This window comes from Tachypleus tridentatus, chromosome 7, assembly GCF_004210375.1.
Source record: "Tachypleus tridentatus isolate NWPU-2018 chromosome 7, ASM421037v1, whole genome shotgun sequence".
NCBI classification, from domain to species: Eukaryota; Metazoa; Arthropoda; class Merostomata; order Xiphosura; family Limulidae; genus Tachypleus; species Tachypleus tridentatus.
This window is the reverse complement of record NC_134831.1, coordinates 24380601-24405238: the sequence shown is the minus strand read 5'-3', so window position 1 is coordinate 24405238 and position 24638 is coordinate 24380601. Positions and strand designations below refer to the sequence as shown.

General features: G+C 33.4%; 1 protein-coding gene across 2 annotated transcripts in view; it reads left to right on the top strand.

Annotated features, from left to right (window-relative positions):
• The first annotated feature begins 14531 nt into the window (after positions 1–14531).
• Positions 14532–24638, top strand: part of LOC143255316 (uncharacterized) — a 79006-nt gene continuing 68899 nt past the window's right edge. Inside the window, exon 1 of one of the 2 annotated variants that reach the window (XM_076510782.1) lies at positions 14532–14899. In XM_076510782.1, coding sequence (XP_076366897.1) covers positions 14812–14899 — 88 coding nt within the window. In that variant the 5' untranslated portion in view covers positions 14532–14811. The remainder of the gene's footprint in view (positions 14900–24638) is intronic. The other variant, XM_076510781.1, reaches the window with a different exon arrangement.

Genomic DNA, 24638 nt, shown 5'->3' with positions numbered 1-24638 from the left:
TACTGTGCATTTTTTGTCACTGTCAATAACCTTGAAATAATATGCTTTTACTTTTACTATTATATTGCGATGTTTTACATCATGATTCTAGTCATCTTTATAACTTAGTATTTATATAGCAAAAAATATATCACTTTCCAAATTAAGCAGAAAAACCTTTATCTAAGATTTTTGTAACGTGATAAGAAAGGTATGCAATACCAACATACGGTAGTTTATACTTTGGGAGTGGTACCGGAAGTGAAACAAATTGTTCGCTGTTTGCATTCCAACTCTTTTGAGGGCGTGGAAACTTTGCTTTCTCGAAAACTGTTATCGTTACTAGAATATTCTGGAATGCGAGGTAACGACAGTGTCATAATGTTTTAAGCCTGCTTGATTATGTTTAGGGTTTTAATTGTAATATAAAAACGTAAGCCGTTCGGTTTTTAAAGAAACTGATCTCTGAAACATAGAAGTTATGTGAGAAAGTCTTCGTTTCTCATCTTTGTCTCAACATAAAACGTGGACTATTTCACGAGTCTGTATACAGTTTTATTTGGATCAACATTATACACTAGGTATAGCGAACAACTATATACCATCTTTTAAAAAAAACATTGTAAATTTTATTCTAATCTAACGTCACCACACTTTCACAGAGCTTTATCATTCGGCAACATTCATAGTTTATTTCTATACCTCCTACAATCATTTCTTCTAACAATATTCATAGTATGTTCTCACACCCTATAGCCGTTTGTTTTAGTGACATTCACAGATTCTTTCCTCACATCCTACAGCCATTTCTTCTATTAATGATAAAATACGTTCACTTCTATTCACTGAACAGTGTCCACATGAAAAAAGAATCCTTGACTATTCGGGATGTTGCGTATTATAAATTATCTTATTCTGTTACGTGCTTTACGTCTTACGATTTCAAACAGTCAGATATTTTAATTTTAATTTAGTAGTTAATTGAATGTCAATATGTTTCAAATTTATGACATTTGCCAACAAGATTGATACACAATTTTTTTTCTTAACACAGATATATTTTAATATACAAACAACAATGCAATTTATGACAACAGTTATTACGAATATATATTATAAATAATGATTTATATAAACACTTTTACAAAGAATACTGAGTTTTCTATGTGGTCTGGAACTGGATCTTTTATCGACAGTTCACAAGGAGCGAGTTCTATATCGACATTTTTACCCGTCGCTTGATGGATAGCCTCACTCCGTTTACAAGCTTACTTTTCTTCGACGAAGATATCTAATATCCTTGTAGAAATAATAAGGTCCGAAGTTAATTCCATTAAGTTAAAATGTTTCTAATGTTCGAAATCTACACACGTTCCTGGTCACATATCTGTTGTTTTCTGATTAATAAGCATTTATCACAATTATAGCTTCTGAGGTTTATAGTTTACTGACTGCAGCAGACCACCTATATTATTAAAATATCTTTCTACGTGTTATTTTATAAACTTCAAGGAGATGTTCTCGAAAGACCACGTCGCAACAATACTGGCGAACTCAAATTTATATACACATCTAGTATATTGTTGATTTTCACGCTCGAGAATCTTCTATAATTTTAGTGAACAGGTGAGACTTTCACAATACACGTTTAACAATATAAGTTATGTGCATTTCTAAATATACTATAAACTGAAAAAATATAGATAGTAAAATAAATACATGCACCTTCTTTCTCAGAGAATTAAAATTGGCATCAGACAATTTTTAACTTATGCATTAGATGTATGTAATTATATGTGCGAAAATAAAAATACATTAAATACAATACATTTGTAAACAATTATACAATTTCAAAAATCATAACAGCACAGAACACAATCAATACTAATAGCTATATGATCATAAAATTACGTAGGTTGTGAAAGTGTTTAAACACAAATGTTATCTTTTTGGCTTAACACAATCAAATATCACACGACTGAAGGGTTCTTAAAAAGTTGTGATACGTTTCAAAGTAGCAACAGGAAATTTTCTGTTTATGTTTTCCAAACAATTGATATGTATGACAAATGTTACAACATTGGGTAGCCCCGGCATGGCAAGGTGATTAAGGCACTCGACTCGAAATCTCAGGGTCGCGGGTTCGAATCCCCGTCAACCAAACGTGCACGCCCTTTCAGCTGTGGGAGCGTTATAATGTGTGGTCAATCCCACTATCCGTTGGTGAAAGAGTGGGGCTGGCGGTGGGTATTGGTGACTAGCTACTCTCCCTCTAGTCTTACACTGCTAAATTAGGGACGGCTAGCGCAGATAGCCTTTGTGTAGTTTTCGCGAAATTAAAAAACAAAACCCTCTAGTCTTACGCTGCTAAATTTGGGACGGCTAGCGCAGATTGAGGTCCCCAGTGACACAGCGTTATGCCGACGGACACGCATCGCTAGAAACCGGGTTTCGATATTAGTGGTCGACAGAACACATACAACCCAGTGTGTAGCTTTGTACTTAATTACAAAAAAACAAGCGCATACAGTCCTCGTGTTGCTTTGCGCGAAATTCAAAAACAAATAAAACTGGGATCATCTTGCCTAAAACTTTTGGCCAAACGAAATTACTTATAATTTTGTCACATGTCTTGTTGACAACCTAAATAACCTCCAATGGAGAGTACATAGGCAACTTTCAATATTCCAGAATGATATGTTTTTGAAACAACAATTCGATAAACTACTATCCAGTCCTCTGAAGTTGGCACATTTTTGATCTTCATTATCTTATGAGCACACAATGTCTGTAAAAGTAACTTGGAGGTTTCTCCTTTTCATCTTTTTGAAAGTCCATGCTTAAACAGAGAAAAGATCATCACGTCCTTTTTTGCTCAGCGATTAGTCTACTCTAACCGATGGAACTTCACTAGCCGAGTCAGATCCCTCACGTTCATCTAAATTATCATTAGGTCAGTTATTCACAAGATCTCTATTGGACCCAAAAAATGTCTGAAACAAATTTATGATGTAGTCCTCTGAACTCATATCTATCACTTGAATCTGGCTGGATTCCTTAGACTGAATTCGAGTCACAACACACGAGGGAAACACGTCTGGATCCTCTTCAACAACCACATCATCCTTAAATGAAACAGTGATCAGCTCGCTTACAATCTTGGGTTCTCCTCAGACAGATCGTTTTCCAACAATAATGATACATCCTTAATTTGCAGAGTAGGTCGTACTCTAACCACAATTGATCCAAAAATTAGATCTGATGTTTACTAAATATTATAAAGAGAAATGTTAACAAAATCACCTTCAGTACTCTAAGCAATAACAGACTCACCAGTGGCAGAACCCGAATCTAAAGGGAATGCATCTTCTAACAACAATTATTAAGTAAATCTAGTATCACATAGAATAGGTGAGAGTTTGGGATTATAATTTGTCAAAGACACAAAAGGTTTAAATTACTCCATAATTTCAATAAAAAAACTCCATCAGTTTTTTCTATCAGTAGCCAAATGAACAACATCTGGTGATCTGGTGAAATTATGTCCATATGTGGACGCAAACGCACTGGGTGTTGTTTCCTTTTCCTTCTACTTTTTCAAACTCCAACACTAGGCATAACATGACCAGTTTTTATTTTCTAATAGCAAACAGGCCTTAATATTTTGATGAACTTTTCTTCTGACTGTGTGAAGATTTCAAACTAGAGGAGCTGGAATTTTTTAGAATTCTCAGCCTTTAATGGTTTGAACGGGTACATGGCAGAAACTTCTCTTTATGGAAAATGGTTTTACGTGTTATAGCATAATCATCGGAAAGAACCGCTGCTTCCTGTAATGTTTCAATTTTCTGTTCATCAAAACAAGTTTTGAGGTCGTTACTTGTACAACGGTTAAACTTCTCAATTAAGCATAATTGTCTTCGTTCGTCGAAACTGTTTCCAATATGCGTAGAATTACATCATCGAGCAAATAAATCTCTCTTTTTTTTTGGTGGGCGAATTTTTTGGAAGTATGGTTTTATTGCTTGCAAGAACATTAAAAGTTTTGGCGATAAGCTTTTGGTACCAACATGTATTCTTTGAAAACAGCTGCCTTAACTTTATAATTCGTATAATCTTCTAAAGAAAGAAAGTAGCATAAGATTCTTGTGCTTTACCAGTTCAAACGCTTTGTAATAATAATGTTTTTTATTTTTGGTGGACCCTTACATGGTTTGGACAACTTTTTCAAAACGTTGGAAATGTTTATCAATTTCCTTTTCATTAAACTGTTTTACTTGATCATATCTATTGAGTTTCAAGATGCCATTTTGTTTGGGTCTATGGGAGTTGAATCTCGATACTTTATTTTCTCTTTCATCTTCAGTATGGAGTTGCTCTTCTTGAGCTTCGATGCCGGCTTGTTCGGCCTTGATATGTTTACTTTCTCTTTCAGCTTCAATATGGGCTTGTTCAAGCTCAATTTGGTTGAGTTGTAACTGGATTTTTAACTTTATCACTCAACTCTGATTGCCTAGTGAAGACAACAGAGTATTTGTTTAATGCTTCTTCAGACGACAAGTCATCATCAATTAATATTATGGCCAAGCGCGTAAGGCGTGCTACTCGTAATCCGAGGGTCGCGGGTTCGCGCCCGCGTCGCGCTAAACATGCTCGCCTTCCCAGCCGTGGGGGTGTATAATGTGACGGTCAATCCCACTATTCGTTGGTAAAAGAGTAGCCCAAGAGTTGGCGGTGGGTGGTGATGACTAGCTGCCTTTTCTCTAGTCTTACACTGCTAAATTAGGGACGGCTAGCACAGATAGCCCTCGAGTAGCTTTGTGCGAAATTTCCAAACAACCAAACAAACAAATCAATTAATATTTCAATAAAATGATTTTTATTTCATTTTTATCATTGATTTCTCAACTTCTAATTTTAAAAATTTAGCAGTTTCGAGCAATTCACTTTTCTTATTCTTTTGTAGTTGTTCGAGAGTCAGCGATTCAAGTAAACCTTGATAAATAAACATAATCAAATCTTGTTGACTCAGATAAATATAAATTGAATTAATATTTGTGTTATAATTGAGATCAAATTTTGTCTATGATTCAGATCTTGAATACGAGCCTTCAATTTATTATGTTACGTATTACAATTTGTCTTCGACAAATCTCCGATTTATTCTCTAACATACGTTATGTCTAACAATTTGAAATAGCCGGAAACTTAATTTGAATTTAGATATTAATTGAATATCCATACTTATCAGATTTATAATATTTGCCACCAAGATTGATACACACAGTTTTCTTTCTTAACGAAAATATATTTTAATGTAAAAACAACAATACAATTTATAATAATGGCTATTACTAATAGTTATTGCAAATTTACAAACAGTACTGAGTCTCCTATCTGCTCTGGAACAGGATCTTTTATCGACTTTTTTACGAGGAGCAAATTCTAAAGTTGATATTGTTACATTTCGCTAAATGGCTAGCCTCACGCCGCTTTTAAGCTGACTTTTCTCCGACGAAGATATCTAATATTCTCGTTGAAATATTAACGTCCGAAGTTAATTCCTTTAAGTTAAACTTATTTGTAATGTTTGAACTCTACATATGTTCTTGATCAAACATATGTAGTTAGAGAACAGGCGAGACTTTCTCAATGCACATTTAATATTATAAGTTATATGCATTTCATATATTAAACTGAAACAAGCATAGATAGTAAAATAAATACTTAATAGTTAATCAGCTGCAAGAGGAGAACCGATTATTTAGTGCATTTACTTGTCTGAACTATTACGCAGCATGGTTATCACAATCAAGGAAATAATTAGCCACGTTCTTACTATGATACCTTAATACAAGCTGATCATGTTTCTGTAGTCGATCACCAAAACTTCACCACACAAACAAGAATGCTTGAAAGCAGAGAATTTACAGAAAATCTTAGTTCATTATGAGAGAAACAGAATAAATTTTATACACTGTATCCAAAAGGAAAATATATATCATATTACACGAGTTACGCCAAACTGCTGTAATTTGGAAAGTTTCTGAGTTAAATTGAGTATTAACGATAATTAATAATTTTATCTCAAAACTAAGACGTAACTGAAAATTGATTAATGAGAATAAATGTGAAGTTTGAGCGATCAGTTACTAATTATGAGCATAAAATTACATAGAAAAATGACTCTGGACCTTTATCTGTTTATAAAAAAATAAATAAAATAAAATAAAGCTGAAAAGTAATTGAATGTTCAGTCAAACATAAAAATTTGGAAAGAAAATTTAAAATGTCCTAATTATCATATTGTTTGTAATCCCTTATACTAGGGCCCGGCATGGCCAGGTGGGTTAAGGCGTTCGATTCGTAATTTCAGGGTGGCAGATCCAAATCCCCGACGCACCAATCATGCTCGCCCTTTCAGCAGTGGGGGCGTTATAATGTGACGGTCAATCCCACTATTCGTTAGTAAAAGAATAGTCCAAGAGTTGGCGGTGGATGATGGTGACTAGCTACCTTTCTTCTAGTCTTACACTGTTGAATTAGGGACGGCTAGCAAAGACAGCCCTCGAGTAACTTCGCGTGACATTCAAAAACAAACAAACCTTACACTCGATAACAAAACAATTGATATTTTGAGCCATGCATGTAACTAGTAAATTACTGGCTAAGTAGTCTGCAACGTATTTTATCTCTATATTCTGATTAAGAAAAAAATCACCCCTTTTACTGACACAGGAAAAGTATGTGATAATATGGAAACAACAGCAAATGTTATTAAAAAGACAGGTCAAAAAATTAAATTTATTCTGAGCCATAGCAATTGAGTAACGGACGAACTGTTTATTTTAAATATATTAGTAACTACAGCTTGGAACCAAATATTAATCGTAAAATGTAAATGAATGAGTAATACATTAAAACAGGATGGCTGTATACTTAGGTTAATATCAGAGGAACTTGGGATAAAATTGAATATTAACATTTAAAAAAATGTATATATATCTAATGCATTTCAGTTAGATAAAATGATTTTACAGAGAATATAGTAAAATCCAATTAGTTGACCTTCTCCGGAACGGTAAATTAAAGGGTTAAATTGATACACATTCTAATGTTTTAGTTCATAAATAAACAATTAAATGAATCAATTCATAATAATTACAGGTAAATTTATCATATCACATAATGTTAGCGATGGTCAATAATGAATTGAGGGAATTTTTGTTTTTGTTATTTGGGTGATTATACTTCTTAAAAACTGGTTATTATTTACTATGGCTATGAAATGTAACCTGATTATGTCAAAGTGTGTGTGTACGTTTTCTTATAGCAAAGCCACATCGGGCTATCTGGTGAGCCATCGAGAGGGATCGAAACGCTGATTTTAGCGTTGTAAATCCGTAGAAACACCGCTGTACTAGTAGGGATCAATTATGTGGAAGACTTACCACAAATAAAAAAAAGAAAAATATAGTTAAAACAGGCAAAATATATTGAATAACTCAATAACCCACAAGCACAACCACAAGAAATAAATAATACAGGACATGTTTACACTAACAGGTTTGAATAAAGAATACATGTCCTTGTGATTAGTGACAGAAACAGACTGATCTTTCTATATTTAACACCATTTTCCAAACCCTGTTGAAGCAGATTTGTACACGTTAAAATAATGGGAACACACGAGAACAATTTTAAAACAAAACGTAGAGCATATGAAGCTCAGGATTATATAAAAATTTAAAATTTTAACTTTAGCTATGTTAAAAGAATAATCATACGAAAACAGCTGCCGTGTGATAAACATAACTTACCAACAAATTATATAAATCCTGAATGTCACAAGCATTTTATGGGGTTGCTTTTTGAGATAGAATACAGAAAAAGTTTTAATATTGGTTTACATGAACGACACTTTATTCACAAAATAGGCTAAAAGTTCATGTCAGACTATTCCATTTCAGGTCTAGAAGTATATATTTTAAAAACGCGGACCGTAGTAAAGAGAACCAGGTGTAGCATCCGCCGTTCGAAGCGACTTCTTTTAATAAAATAGAAGGATTAACTGTTATTCTTATGTTGCAGCTACAGCATCTTTCGTAATACTAAGTGTCGAAACCCAATCTTACAAATACCTAGTCCAACGTGTTAATTACTTGACAACAGTGGATCGAATACAGTTGGAAAAGTACAAAGTTAAGAATACTAAATAAGTATAATAAACGACACAGAAACAAACGGACGCTCGAAATAAAACGTAAGTTCTTTCTCTAAGATGAAGATCTCGTGATGCGCAGATTTTTATACATCTTAAACCTACATCGAATTCATCGAACTCTTGTTCTGATATTAGTCTCAATTTTATTATCAAATACAGAAAAAATTAATGTTTACTGAATTACTTATCTACAAGAACGCATAGAAGTCTGGGAATTTTTGATTGACCGTGGGCAAGCTGTTTCGAAATTTAATAAGTAGATTGTAAAAATACTAATGAATGACCTCGTTATTCAAAGAGCTAGCTATTGTTGTTTTAACTACAAAAATAATATTTATCGAGTACAATTAGATAATAAATGAAAAAGTTGTTGAAAATAGAATCATTAATTAATTTTGTATTCAGTAAAATTTGTTTTAAATTTCACGCTAAGCTACTCAAGAACTATCTGCGCTAGCCATCACTAATTTAGAGTGTAAGACTAGAGGAAAGGCAGCTAGTCAAGAACACCCACCGCCAACTCTTGGGCTACTCTTTTACCAACGAATAGTGAGATTGGCCGCACATTATAACGCCCCCACGGCTGAAAGGACGAGTATGTTTGGTGCGACGGGGATTCGAACCCGTGACCCTAAGATTAAGAGTCGAACACTTTAACCCACCTGGCCATGCCGGGCCTGTAGTAGTCACTAAAAGTAAGAATGATGTTCTTGACTACCTTTCATCAAATTCAAATACAAAATTAAAATCTTCGTATTTCTAATAGTTGTTCATTTATTTCCGTTATTTTCCTTAAATGTGTACATTATTCCTGTGTTTGTGCTGTCAAAATTCATAAAACCACTGTTATAGTTGATTAATTGCAATTGTGAAATAATATCTTTCGAAAGTTATATTAGGTTTGTTGAACATGGGCTATGTCACACAGAATATTTGATTGCTTCATTCTCTTGTAAATAGTTATTTTTTTAAAATAAAACCTATCTTAATCAAAGCGTGCTTTTAAAACAAGGAAAAGAAATGCTCCAAATATTAAAATTTTGAATTTCCAAGCGTGAAACTTATAAACGTTGGTATGTGCTCGCAATCTCTAATGGTTTGGTTTGTTTTGAATTTCGTGCAAAGCTACATGAGGGCTATTTGCGCTAGCCGTGCCTAATTCAGCAGTGTAAGACTACAGGGAAGGCAGCTAGTCATCAACACCCACTGCCAACTCCTGGGCTACTCTTTTACCAACGAATAGTGGGATTGACTGTTACATTTATGACGCCCACATGGATGAAAGAGCGAGCATGTTTGGTGAGACGAGGATTCGAACCCGCCACCCTCGGATTACAAGTCGAACACCTTAACCACTTAGCCATGCTGGGCCCAATCTCTAATGCAAACTCCATCTAACAGTTTTGACGTAATCTTTTATATTTACCATATATGGAGATAATGCCTTTTGCATTTGACCTCTTATCTATTTTCTGCTTCTAAGCAAATCAACCTTTTTTTAAACGCATTAGAAGAAAGGTCAAATTTTATGCACTTAGGTTTTGATTAGACTAAAATCTCCTGTTTTGGATAGTTTTAATCAATAGGTAAAACTTCAGACTTCTGAATTAATTTGTTCACTGCTTCTGTACTATATCAATAAGATAGATATAAAAGAGAAATTTTAGAAAAGTACAAATATGTCACTAATTTTTTCATGTGTTTCTGTTCTTTAATGTTGGAAATAAGTGTAACAAAATTAAATCACAAATAAATGTAATGGGAAGCGGGGATAACATGGATTATAACAAAACAGTGTCACTTGTTAGACTATTCTCAATTCTAACCTGTTGAGTGATGAGTGACAACTATTTATATCACTTCAATCACAAAATTTGGAAATAACTAAAAATTACGTTCTCATGCTTAGAGAGCTGTTTATTTCACTTGCAATTGTTGTTTTTTACGCTACTTAATGTTCGGCAAGTTAGCTGTTGAGAATTAAGTATACCATTCTTTTCTATTAAAATCCAAAGCTTGGACAAACAAAAAGAATACACGAATCAGAATACAATTATACCTGGTGCGAATATGGACACTGACATTTACCTTATCTTTTCCCCCACGTGCACTCTTCCTCGTGTTTGACGTTGAATATCCTAAGGTCGTGGTATTTCTGCGTGACCTAAATAACGACACCCGTACTTTATGAGACAGTGAACGGTATGAGGATTGCTGAGTGACTCTTCTTGATACTGTGTGACGAAACTTCGCTATTGATAAATTACTCTTCTATATTTTAACGCATGGAATTCATCGACTATGTAGAATATCACCGTTTTTTTTTATTTTCATTTCATGTTATTGGAATTCCAATATGGTGTAATGTTTCGTTGGAGAAGCTATTTCTTTCTTGTGTATGTTACCTTTTGGTAAATACATTCATTGTAACTTAAAAAGTAATAATGTTTTCCTTCAGTAAGAAAGTAATTCGTGGATAAATTTTATATATATTTTTATGAGTCATATTTTCTTTTTAGATAATTAATTTTGTGTATCAACACAGACGTATTGTGGGTGCATGTTCCTGTTTTGTATTACTCAACCCATTTAATCTTGCCAACCCATACTCAAAGTGTGCCCGAAGACAAGTTTTGTGTTCAAAAGTTCTGCTTAAACGACCTTACCTTGACCGTATACGGGTCAGTTATTTAGGTCAAAATCTGTAGGTTAAAATTAACGAGCTAAACTATCTGAATGATTGATAAATTTATAACTATCACTTCACTCAATTGTACACTTTTGTTGAATGTATTATTAACAAAACTAGACTTTAACCAGGTATTAAGTTAAAACTATTCAAATGTTTCTGGACTATAACCTTATAACCTAGATATGAGTTTCAACTATTCGTCGATATGTAATTTAGAAAACAACTGGTTTTACTTGGCTTCTTTTAACTAGTAACTGATGAACACATTTATTTACGATTTCAGGTAAACACAAAGGCTCAATAAGTCTTAATGTAAAACGATAAAAAACCCATACACAGAGTACTTTCGAAAGCGCTCGGGTTATATATATACATATATTTAGCAGTACATGTCATGCTCGGTTTACATAAATTGTAATTTTCAAAGATTCTTAATATTTGAAAGTTACCGATGGCTATATAAAGTACTCAAAATGACTATGCTTTGTTGCGAATTTCCAGTACGTTTTAAACAATACAAGTCAAATTATCGGATAACCACAAGGACAAGTCATCCTTAATTCTAAAGTAATATTAATGGTGTTTTGCGTAAGAGAAACATACGTAATGAAAATTACTTCCCTAAACTTTTGGGAAGATTGAAAGAATTTTTTTTATTAAAAGGTAATATAATATACAAAATTGCATGACACAGTTCTAGAGAGGGAAACATATATATACCTACGTCAGCGAAAGAGAATTTACATTACAGTAAAAATCACGTTTACCTCGATGAATCTCACGATTAATAAGCACAAAACTTTTTTGCTGTAAACTACAAGAAAACCAGTAACTCAAAGAACCAGAAATTTTGATTTAAAATGATGAATTCTCTAAATACTATAATTTTAAAACTTCCTAAACTAGTATTTAAGTACATATTTTTGTAGTGTCTAAAACACATTTGAAACTGAGCAATTTGGAACAAATCCACATACATGTAAATCTATTTTTTGTCAAACATTTGCTTCAGACATTAAGTTGGGTATGTTGCTTGTTTTATTTGTTCCGTCAAATATCATACATTAGCAATTCTGTTTTCTCGTACACGAGCCAAGTTTAAATATTCTTGCATGTTATTCGAGTAGATTTGATCGTACGGCTGGTTTTTCGATATTGTGATAATGACCTTTGCCGTCGATAACGTTAACAGGTGGCGGTAGAATGATATTTTAATTTGTGAGTTATACTTATTTAGGGACTGGTCTGCGAGGGATTTTCACTGACAACATTGACCATATTGACCTATATTTGATGCAAGAATGAATGTTATTGAAAGTGTTTTTATTTATATGGGCTTTATTAGGCATCGGTGTCCTTTAAGTGTTTTAAATTACCAGAACCAAATTTAGTACCCTACATTACCTGATGTTTTACACCTGTACTGTTATACATATTACACTGGATAATTGCATATAAATATTGGAAAATTATCTTTACAAAATTAAAATAAAATCATGGTTTTATTTAAAAATATATATTTTAGAAATTCATAAATCTATTCCCAGGCTGCGCAAAACACATGAACATTTTTAAACTGAAAGAAGTGTTGAAAATAAAATATTCAGAGCTACAACTAATATATATATATATATGTGAACATATGATCATATATATCTGTAATTAAAGTGAAGGTAGCATTTGACACAGATTTGAGATTGCAATGAGGATTTGTCATTATTCACGTAGTGACATGACCTAGTTTTGTTTCTTCTCAGAAAGGAAACAACTTCCGCGTGAAAATGTTTTTGCAACAGAATTTAGACCATACAAAGCACTTACACGATGTGTTTATCATCTGCGAATATTCTCAGTAGAGGGTAGGTAGACCATGCTAGTGTTTTGACACACAATACTTACATGAGATACATCTTATCAAAAATCATGTCTCTGAGCACAGTTTTATTCTTCCTTTTGTGGCTGTTTTTACTATTTATCAGTTTGATCCTTTGGTTCTAAACACACGTAATAAAAAACTACATGGACAACGAAAATGTTTTCCACATATATATTTTTGCTTGCTTATTACTCATAATACCATTGGATTCGCGGTCAACATTGCAGCTTCAGAAGATATGATACAAGTTATTTCTACTAAATTTAGGCACCTTAATAAAACATCTAGATAATAGATATACATAAAAAATTGGACAGTAGTGTTTCAGTCTTTGCCTTAATTTTTCCATCTCAACACAAATAAAGCTGGCATATGTAACAGATTTACTGTTATGCATTTATCTTAATATTTGTGTTTGCTTCAGCTTGATGCATGTGGTGTATATTGTAGAATATGTATTGTTCTCTAAATTTGAAGAAGATTCTTGAATGTGAGAACGAACAATTTATGTTTTACGAAAAGACTAGCGTATCTTCGAATATTGTTGAACATCCGAGAATCTAGCCTTAAAATATATAAACCGACGTGCCGAGAGACAGTAATAGAATATTGTTTGGTTACAGTTAGTATACTATAGGCTTCGGAAGCTATAATTGTGTTAAACGCTTGTTAATCGGAAAATCACAGGTATTCGACCAGGAACATGTGTAAATTTCAAACATTACAAACAGTTTAACTTAAATTAATTAACTTCGGATGTTAGTATTTCTATGAGGACATTAAATATCTTCGTCGGTAAAAAAATCAACTTGTAAGCAGTGTGAAACCAGCTGATAATAAATAAGGTATAACAATATCAACTCAGAATTATTTTGCTTGTCGCGAACTTGAATCGTTGATAAAATATTCAGTTCTAGACCAGATAGAAGACTCAGTATAGCTTGTAAAACTCTTGTATATAAACTAATATTTGTAAATGTTATTATTGTTTGTATATTAAAATATATTTGTGTTAAAAACGAAAATTATGTGTATCAATCTTTTTGGCAAATATCATAGATTTGATACATATTAACATTTAGTTAACTTCTAAATCAAAATTAAAATTTCCGGTTATTTGAAATGTTAATATTTAGTGTACGCAACAAAATAAACCAGAGACTCGTCCAAGATATACTGTAATACGTAAAATAAAGAATACTTGTCTGTAACTTTTCAATAGTATGACTAAGTTAGCTGGAGATTGTGCTGGTTTATCCAAAAATATATATTATTACAGTTAAATAATATGCAAAGAAAAACAAGATTACAATATAACAGAGAATGCAAACAAGATGTCGAGGAGCAGAACAAGAAACAATATGTCGTGTAAATATTAATAGTGCAAAAAAGTGTAACATGGAACACACACACAGAGACAGATATATATATATATATATATAAACTTAAAGAAACTACAGTCACACTATGACCGGCTCAAATAACAATTTGAAGCACTCTTTAGGTGTTAACTTATATATCTTTAAATGAGAAATAACTTGTTTGACTTTTATAAAGTCGATAAAGTTGTTATAATACTAATCAACTACAACTAGTCCTTCAACACTTAACTAAAGCAGTGAAGCGAAAATGACCAGAAAAGAATAATGACAAAACTCCCTGTGAAAAGCTGTTACTTTCTGGGGTCATGTGACCTCATTGTCATCTGCCCTCTTTGAGGCAGCAAGAGCAGAGTGATTTCAGAGACTCGTCTTGGAACCGCCAACCATTCACAAGAAGGAAGAGTAGGCCAGACTTTCGGTTTGCAGGTAAGTTTGAAACAGGTTTCCTCAGAAGTTTCAGTCGGGTCTGGAGAAACGTGCACAAAAGGTATAGTGGTGGTGTTCTTCATCTTGTGTTCGTTTCATCTCCATAGAACCAGCTGAAAAACATCAACGTTGTTTAACAACAAAGAAGGTCTCGTCACTTCTGCTGGGGGAGTGTAAAAGGGTTTATTTCGGGCATTATGTGTACAGGATAAAACCTTTTCAAAACGATAGGATGATCAGACAGAAGGAAGCTCGCATGAAGAAAGTGTTGCCAATCTATTGGCTACTTAGTGTTCTAGGAACGTTTACTTTCTTCTCAGGTAAGGATGAATTTAAGTTCTGTCATCATAGATAGTATATTTAATTAAGTGATGCATGTGTAAAAGTTTATTAACATCTTATTTATTATGTTTCTCAAGAAATTCATAAGTTTAAAAGAATTAACAAAACATATATACTTACTCAGATATCTTTTATTTCCATAATAATAAAACGGTGAAACTATAGGATGCACAGGAAAAAAAAATCAGCAAACGAAACTAGACCATTGTTAAACTACGATGATCATAAGTAATAAAAGCTTTTAAAACTAGAAAATAATGTTAAATGCATGAAAAACGCGAAAAGATAACTTATGAATGAAAATGTTCAGTTGATTTAACACTTAAATGAACGGAACGTGTTATTTAATACTAGTTTATTGAACTAAACACCCAAATCACGTTACAAGAATTATCCAGTTTGAAAAATCGAGACTTGATTGTTGTTCGGGTTAACTCGCTCGAATTATCCATCAGCGAATTGTTACTCACTCTTTAGGTTAACAAAAAGTTTGCTTTTTTATTTTATGTGATATAATAATAACATTCCTTCACGGAAATTATGAGTGCAAAAAAGCTCAAGTTTAAATAGTACTAACAATGTAAACATATTTAGCGTTCAGTACGAACGTTCGAACAACAATACATTTCGAACGAAGTTTCTTAGTAAAAACTAATTTTCCCTTAATTTAGTCATTTGTTATTTACGAAAGTAACAAGCCCGGCTAGTCTTTTTTATCACGTGTATCTGAGCCTATTCAGATTATTTTAAAATGTTCCCATTCAGACATTTCTGTCAAAAAATTGTGATATTGTTGAACGACAGATTTTGAATTGGTGGTCGAGAAAAGCAAAACAAAAAACAATAGTTTACTTCCTTCTTTTGCCATGGAATACAACCTGTTCACACGATATAGGTTATAATAAAATTGTAGAACGAATCGTGCGTTGGGAGAGCCATAGGCAAAGTTATTCCCCCGAGTAGGTTGCAGACTTAACTAGGCTAGGTTTTCAGTTTCAGCTGGTTTTCTATAACAGAACTGCAGGCTTACAAGCCAAGGCAACTAACTGGATGGAAACCTGTTCTCCTACGCATTTAGGTCAGTGTGCGATTGTCCTTCTGGCGTCTGAGACTTTGTTCATAGAAAGCATTTCTAATAGTCTTGCTTTTACTCATTCTTTGTGAAAATTACTATATACATTTCAAGTTAAAAACAACTTTCTTTACTCAATACACTAGAAAAGTGAAATGAGCAGATTTAATGATGAATCATGATTTTCACTGAGGTCACATTTGGGATACCTTACCTCACCGGCATTCGTCAAGGTTGTTGATAAAGTTTTACCCGGTTAGTTTCATTAATGTCATAACGTTGCGTAGCAGAAAATGAAAAGCGTTTGTATCGTATTTTCATTACGATAACAATACGTAATATCAAGAAAATGTTAAAGTTTTCATGTTCGGTGTATTGGTCTATTTGTTGAATAAACACTTTTCCTTTCAAAATTGGCCTTCCTGGTCATTTTTGATGACGAGAAAACCCACTTGTAGAGAAAAATATATGTAAAAACGACTGGTATTGGTAAAGAAAGCTCTATGTAGAGGAGCGAACAACGTTTCGACCTTCTTCGGTCATCGTGAACCTGACAATGACCAAAGAAGATCGAAACGTTGTTCGCTCCTCTACATAGTGCTTTCTCTATCCATACCAGCTGTTTTTTACACATATATTCTTCCCGGATATTGTAGGAAAACAAGAAGGCAACAGCTACTTTACTGTCAACAACTGTTTAATATGCATTACGAACACTTCTGCTCTCCTCACAAAAAGTTGAACTTTATCAACGTTCGTAAGTCTAAGTAACTTGTATGGAGATAAAGAAAATACGAAATTTTGTTTATAAAATCTACAGCTGAAGTATTTTTCTATTTCAGAATTTTCTTTTTAAACCTTCGCATTAGAATAAATTTATACCTCACGATCTATCTTTAAGACGTCCCACCGCTGGTACAGCAGTAAATCTACGGATTTAAAACGCTAAAATTAGCGGTTCGATTCCTCTCGGTGGACTCAGCATATAACGCATGCTGCTTTGCTATAAGAAAAACACACACTCTCTTTGTTTAAGACACCGGTTCAATATAAAACAGTTTTCCTTAGTTATGAATCTTAGAAAATTTAATGCAAGAAGCATCCAAGTAGCTTTAGGCCTGATCGTACCTTTTCACAATTGATCTTTTCGTCCTTGTCAAAATTAGGACAAAGAATTTTCGTAATTCTTGCCCTGCAGCCAAGACACGTTTTTGTGACTTAATTTTTTGTAAATTAATTACGCTCGAAAAACGAAATTTTTTTTTGTCAGTGTAATACACACTTATAATAAGAGTGAAATTATTTTTTGGCCTCATTGAATCGATTACAAAGGCTAAACATAATTTATTTGAAATTGCTTTATTAGGAAAATGCATACATGTTTTATTATTTGTTTTATAAATAAATTTATAGGCAGGTTATTTCCCATAACTTGTTCAACAATGTGAATGATCACTATTTATAGAAATGACAAAGATGAAAATTTATTTAAAACCTCGAAAAGAATGTCATGAAAACCAATACCTTCTTCGTATGTTTAGTCAAGGTTTGAAAATATGGTGAAGCATTGCCGAATTTTATCATTCTTTTTGATGTACTGCAAAACAAAATATCTAGACCTTGCACTATTATCTCTATGTTTATTGGCTGAAGAAGCCGTTATTTTTATTTTCATTGGTTGTAAAGTAACTTTCATATGTAGAAAAGATATCTGTACGAATCTCTGAATGTATGAAGCATTGAATATAGTTTTACAGTAAGGATCTGTATATCTTAGCCTGAATACCACATTTAAAAACTTGTTTCATTATTTGCAGACTTTAGCATAGAATTCATAAACACAAAATACAGGTATTGAAAAAGACATTGAATTTACTCGGAATATAGATTCGAGGTTACACTTGTATACAATTCGTAGAGAACCTTGAAATATTGCAATTTTTGTTCATATTTGTAAAGGTTGTTTCTTTGTTTGTTTTTCGTATAGCAAAGCAACATCGGGCTATCTTCTCAGCCCATCGAGGGGAATCGAACCCCTGATTTTTGCGTTGTAAATCTGTAGACCTACCGCTGTACTAGCGGAAGAGGCGTTGAGTAGCATGTTTGTAATTTGGTTTACAGTTTGTGCTGGTGTTATTATTTTTGTTGCCGTTGTACTAAAGATCGATATTTGTTGTAAAAAAAATTATTTATTACATTCTGAGAAATAGTTATGAAAGTCTGAATGGAATCACTGTCTTCTGGTACCAGTTCTATAGCAAAAACAACCGAATTAAAGACTTGATAAAATTAGGACCTTAAACTGCCTTATAGATAATAAATGACAATCAATCAATAAATTTAATAATCGAATCTTAAACTAAAAAACATAGTTGGATATATGACATTTCAAATTGTGAAATACAAGCAATAGTATGCATTTCTAGCTCCGGCATGACCAGGTGGTTAGGACGCTCGACTCTTAATCTGAGAATCGCAGGTTCGAACCCTTGAGGGTACATCGTAATGAGATAGTTAATTCCACTATTCATTAGTGAAAAGAGTATCGAAAGAGTCTTAACTCGCTAGATTAGGGGCGGCTACTGCCGTTCCCAGTGACAGAATAAGCTTAAGTTAATATATCAGTTTCAATTATTTCACATACTTTGGAAAAGTTTAGTGCTACTCTCCTGGTTTCAAAAGTGAATGTTGAGTTATGTCTACGTGTTCAGCTTTTCAAACGTAACGCGAGGAGCGGCTATCGTAAACGGGAAACAGAGGAACACTCTGACAGACACCATGATTCGAAATATATATATGTAAAATAGTTAAAATTAGCGTGATAGCATTTAACAGCTAAGAACAAGAAAGTAGCACACTTTTGTGAAAATTCATTAATAAAATTCATTGGAAACCGAAACATTGAACAGAGTTTTAAATTATAATGTTGAACTGAATGACTAAAGAGCTTCTTGCGACAACATTAACAAGGACTTCAAATAAAAACACAGGAAGGTCACTAAAGCCGTATTATCAAAGCTGTTATACCAATTAAATTTCAGCTTTACTTGTGGTTCTTTATCATTAAAAAATACAACTGTGTAAGAAGAGCATATAAAAATCTGCTTTTAACTGTTTTTAAATATTTTCACACTAGTACAAACCTCATTTTAAATATTTTCACACTAGTACAAACCTCATTTTAAATATTTCCACATTAGTACAAACCTCATTTTATTTTATTTTTTTTGAAGACACATGACAAACTTTAAAACTTTTTTGAAACTTTTGACTTTTACTGTCACAGTGTTTGTGAATAAATAATATTTTCTACTGTGCTCCCTAATGGCAGAGCTGAATGTCTGCAGACTCCTTTCGCTAGCAACCGAATAGTCCATCGCGTAGCCTTTTGCTTAATACCAAACACACAAGCCTTATTACTGTCTTGCCTAGACACTATATGAGTACATACTGTAATAAATTTACTTTCGCAAAAGTTTCCATAGCATCTGACTCTCACTTCTGCAGTAACCTAGATAATTCGTTTCCTGTCACTCTTTACAACGGAATTTTCAAGCTTGCATGTAAAAATAATTCTATTGAATCTCCACATCCAGAAAGAAATATCCTAATTTTTATACATAAAACAAGTATCTTTCAAAATGACCCAGTTTTTTTTTACGTACATGAACATGCATGACTGATAAAAAAAAAAAATCTGTCTGTCAGTGCAAAACCAGACTGTATGTTTCTTTTCAATATATTGTATGTTGTAAACCTTCTCCCCAGCGGTAAAGCTAAGATCAGGTATCAATATCAGCGATACAGCATAGATTCTCCTTGCGCTTGACAACAAACAAATATCGCTGTTTTCTGTAAAATATCTTTTTGTGTGTTTTTTAACGCAATCTCAGTTTGTTATGTTAACAAGTGTAGTTTACCTTCAATAATGTTTAACAGACTCTTCCAGGTTTTATACAGTAAAACAATTTTCTATTGTAATGGTAATTTAACGTAATTATATTTTGCCCATTTCTAATCAGTATATCGTCAGCATCTTGTTTCAAGTATAGAAAAAAGTCAAAATCTCAAGTAACTAGGTCGATTTGAATATTATTCAACAGTTTTTTGCTTTGTTTTTCCATATGACAGTGAGAAAACATTGCTCACAATAGCGAAAAAGAAAACCAGCAACGTTACCTTGGTGATACGTCCGAAGTGATACACTTTATATATTTCAGGCTTTACCAACAAGTTTTGAAATGTTATGTATTTCGTACAATAGCACTGAGTGTTTTTGATTTAGTTTGTGGAAACTACTTTTTGCTTACTTTTTAATAAAGGAAAAGTTTCGCTTTATTGGGTTCGCACTGTTTGATTATCTAATATTTTGTTTTTATCTTTTAGAATTGCTTTATCTTTAATAATGGATTTGTTATATCTTAGAAGCTTTTTATCCTTTATTTTTATTATATATATTCATTATTTTCGTACCTACCAGACGATAGTTATTTTTTAAACCCGACACATTATCCCTAATGTAACTCTAAAAGACGCAGGAAATGTTTGCTGAAAATGTAACGCTCTGAAATATAAAACTGATAGAGAAAAAGCTTTAACACAAATATTTTAGCACACAACAGAGAATATAATATATTTTTTCCAGCTCCTACAAGAAACAGAGTTTGATTCTGTTTGAATACAACACTAAATGTGCAACTATTCGTCTTATTAACTTTATTGTCGTTAATTTGGTTCCTAAATTTAGAAACTGAAGTTGTAGCAAAGTAATTATCTTTGTATGGCGAATTCTAGTGCGCAGGCACCATTACTGTATTACTTTGCTTCATCAGTACTTTACTAGTAATTTTTATTTTATCAGAGATTAATGTTTCTTTGTAATAATTTGGTACATATGTTCCAGTTCCTTTTTTTTTTTACTTGAATTGCTTTTGCTTTCTATTGTATTCAAAATCTATGTTACATAATATATCAATAATTTAGTTTAACTGAGAAGTTAATATGTAAAAATACATTTTAAGGAAAAAAAGTGTTACAGCTTTACGTATCCAAAAACAAATGAGTTTTTATTAACATTTGTATCAGCTACCTTTGTGCCGGCCTGGCATGAACAGATGGTTAAGGCGCTCGGCTCATAATGTGAGGGTAGCGGGTTCGAGTCCCCCGTCACACCAAACATGCTCGCCCTTTCAGTCGTGAGGGCATTATAATGTGGTGGTCAACCCCACTCATTGGTAAAAAAGTAGCCCAATGGTGATGACTAGCTGCTTTCTCTCTTGTCTTACACTGCTAAATTAGGGACAGCTAGCGCAGATAATCCGCATGTAGCTTTGCGCGAAATTCAAAAACAAACAAACAAAAATTTTTTGTGCTACTATATTAAAAGTAAAAAACGCAAATCCGACGTTTTGTGACACAATGTAAATACTAGCCGAGATTATGGTAATTGTGTTACCCAAACTAGTCACCTGTAACTAATGGTAAATATGTTACTTTTCATTGTGCCATAAAACACACATTTCACTCTTAACTTTTTTGTTTATTTAAAGTTGTTTTAATAGTTAAGCTGTGTAGAAAACGATAAAAACCTGTAGCACTTTATAAGATTCTTGTTAACGATTTAAATTCTTATTAATTTAACTGTGTTTTGTTTTGTATAGCGACATATATCAGTTTCTTTCTTTTGTTTTGAATTTCGTACACATCTACACAAGGGCTATCTGCGCTAGACGTCCTTAATGACTAGACTAGATGGAAAGCAGCTAGTCATCACCACTTACCGCTAATTAATGGGCTTCTCTTTTACCAGTGAATAGTGGGATTGACTGTAAAGTTATAACGACTCCAAGACTGAAAGAGCGAGCATGCTTGGTGTGACGGGGACGCGAACCCACGACCCTCAGATTGTGAATCGAGCACCCTAACCATCTGGTCATCAATTAGAGAGAAACAAGGAGAAGCGCGTTACCCATACAGTATCTGTAATAATACAGAGGTGATACAGTTACGGTGAAACAGTACATGACTCAATATATTTGATGCTTTATGTATGTAAACATGCAATTAAAATTTGGATATAATTGTGAATGTTTTTACAGATTTAGAGGGAATGCAACCCATGCAATTGCTTGGGGACCTCGATTTTGAATCATCCTATGGGGAGGCATGTAACATCGCAATATTGTAAGAGGACCCCAAAGGGTCTAAATCCATCTCTCTGTAAATTTATACTGGATGAAACAACAGACAATAAACTTAACAAATCATTAATGGAATAACAAAACTTGTATCTCACTTTAAGAAAAGTAACATGATTTCTGAAATTTTAAACTGAAGTTCTTTGTCAGTTGTTTTGTCACTGAGTGATTACTTGGTTACAAACTTTATTTGTTTCTGAATTTCACGTAAAGCTACACTAGAGCTACCTGAGCTAGATGTCCACAATTAAGCAGCGTTAGAGTAGAGGGAAGGCAGCTAGTTATCACCACTCACTGCCAACTCTTAGGATACTCTTTTACCAACAAATAATGAAATTGATTGTGACATTATTACGTCCCCACAACTGAAAAGGAGAGCATGTTTAGAGTGACGGAGATTCGAACCCGCGACTCTCAGATTGTGAGTCGAGCACTCTAATCATCTGGTCCATGCCATTATAGAAAAAAAAATGTTATTTTTACTGGAAAGTTTGTTTATTTTAGTTCTTTGTTCTTTAAGCGTAGAATTTAACAATGGGCTGTCTGTGCTGTGCCCCCTACGAGTATCGTATTGAAGAGATGTGTTGGTCTCAACATAGTAAAGAAATTACCACTCTTCTCCAGTAAACACCAGTTTCGCCTATCTGATCCTAAAAACAGTGGTAAAGAATGTATAGCGCTCTTTCACTCAAATCATTAAGATATATAAAATATAACTGGTACACAATATATTATTACTAAAACATAACTTGAATGTATTTGTTTTATCATTACTTTCTATATATGATGCATGTGCAAATATTCGCCAGCAGAATATAATGTTCTTTTTATTTTATGTATAAGAATTAGCCTTTTACTTGTGTAAATATTGATTTTTCACACTTACTTTTACATTCCTCAAACATGAAAATATGTTTCATGTTATCCGTTCCCAACAAGTTGTAGTTCTCACGTTTGTTGCTTCTCTCGGTTATGCCAATAGCAGGGTGAAGCGTATCAGGGTCACTATATGCAACACAACTCATATCATGACTTACTCTTTCTGTTCCTGGAGCAATTCAGGCTCATCATAGCCAAAGTAACTCATATTGTTTCGATTTCGCTAAGCACAGATGTACTAAGGTTTACGGTAAATAATATCACCTGCAGGGTCTTTGTATTGTAACTATACAAATTTAGGCAGCATGAGTTAATAATCTACCTTTAAAATAACAAAATCTTGATCCTCTGTTACTATATCTTGTATTTACGCTGTAGTTTTTCGTTCATATTGGCTGTTTGTAACTAGTAATACACACGCTGTAGTTGAAGCGTTAAGTGGCATTGAATGCATAGAGAGTCTCTCCGGCTTACTAAAAAACTCCAGAAAAATTAAAAGGAATACTGTGCAAGAAAAGAGTAATAAAAACATCAGATATTAACATATATCGTGAAATACAGAAGTAGCATAGTTTTCTAATAGCAAGGTTCTTTGACACTATCTTTTGAAAATAATTTGTGTCAAGAATTGTTTATTTTTTCCTTTAACGTTTCTTTCATTTTGTTTGTTTGTTTTTCGCTCAAAGCTACTCGAGGGCTATCTGCGCTAGCCGTCCTTAATTTAGCAGTGTAAGACTAGAGGGAAGGCGCCTAGTCATCACCACTCAATGCCAATTCTTGGGCTACTCTTTTACCAACGAATAGTGGGACTGACCGTCACATTATAACGCCTCCACAGCTGAAAGGGCAAACAAACAAGTGAGCACAAATTTCAGGCAGAAAAATGTTAATGATGAAGTTAGTCAATGTAAGAGAGGTTAGCCTTAATGGGTGATTTCTATAGTTTATTTTACAGCTATACTGTAACACGAGAAAAGGTTTGATTTGTTTTGAATTTCGCGCAAAGCTACACGAGGGCTAAGTACGCAGTGTAAGACTAGAGAAAAGCAGTAAGTTACCACCACCCACCACCGACTCTTGGGCTACTATTTCACCAACGAATAGTGGGATTGACCCTCACATTTATAACGCCCCCATCGCTGAAAGAGTGATCATTTTTGATGTGACAGGGATTCGAACCTGCGACCCTCAGATAACGAGTCGAGTGCCTTAATCACACCTGGCCACTCCGGGCTTGTTATTATGAATAATGATTTATATTCAACAGTTTTACAAACAACACTGTCTTCTATCTGATCCGAAACTTCCTTGATATGTTATCAATGGTTCACAATGAGTGAATGGATTTCGAAATGATATCAGTAGAACTCATTTAACGGGGAGGAGGCTAGCCGTTCATTGATCGCACTAAGTTTTTCACAGCGCAGTTATGTATAATGTCTACGTAAAAATACTAACATCAGATGTTAATCTGCTGAAATAAAATGGTTTGTACTGCTCGACATCTATAAACGTTCCTGGCCAGATATCTGAATTTCCTGATTTAAAAGCGTTAATTACAGTTATAGC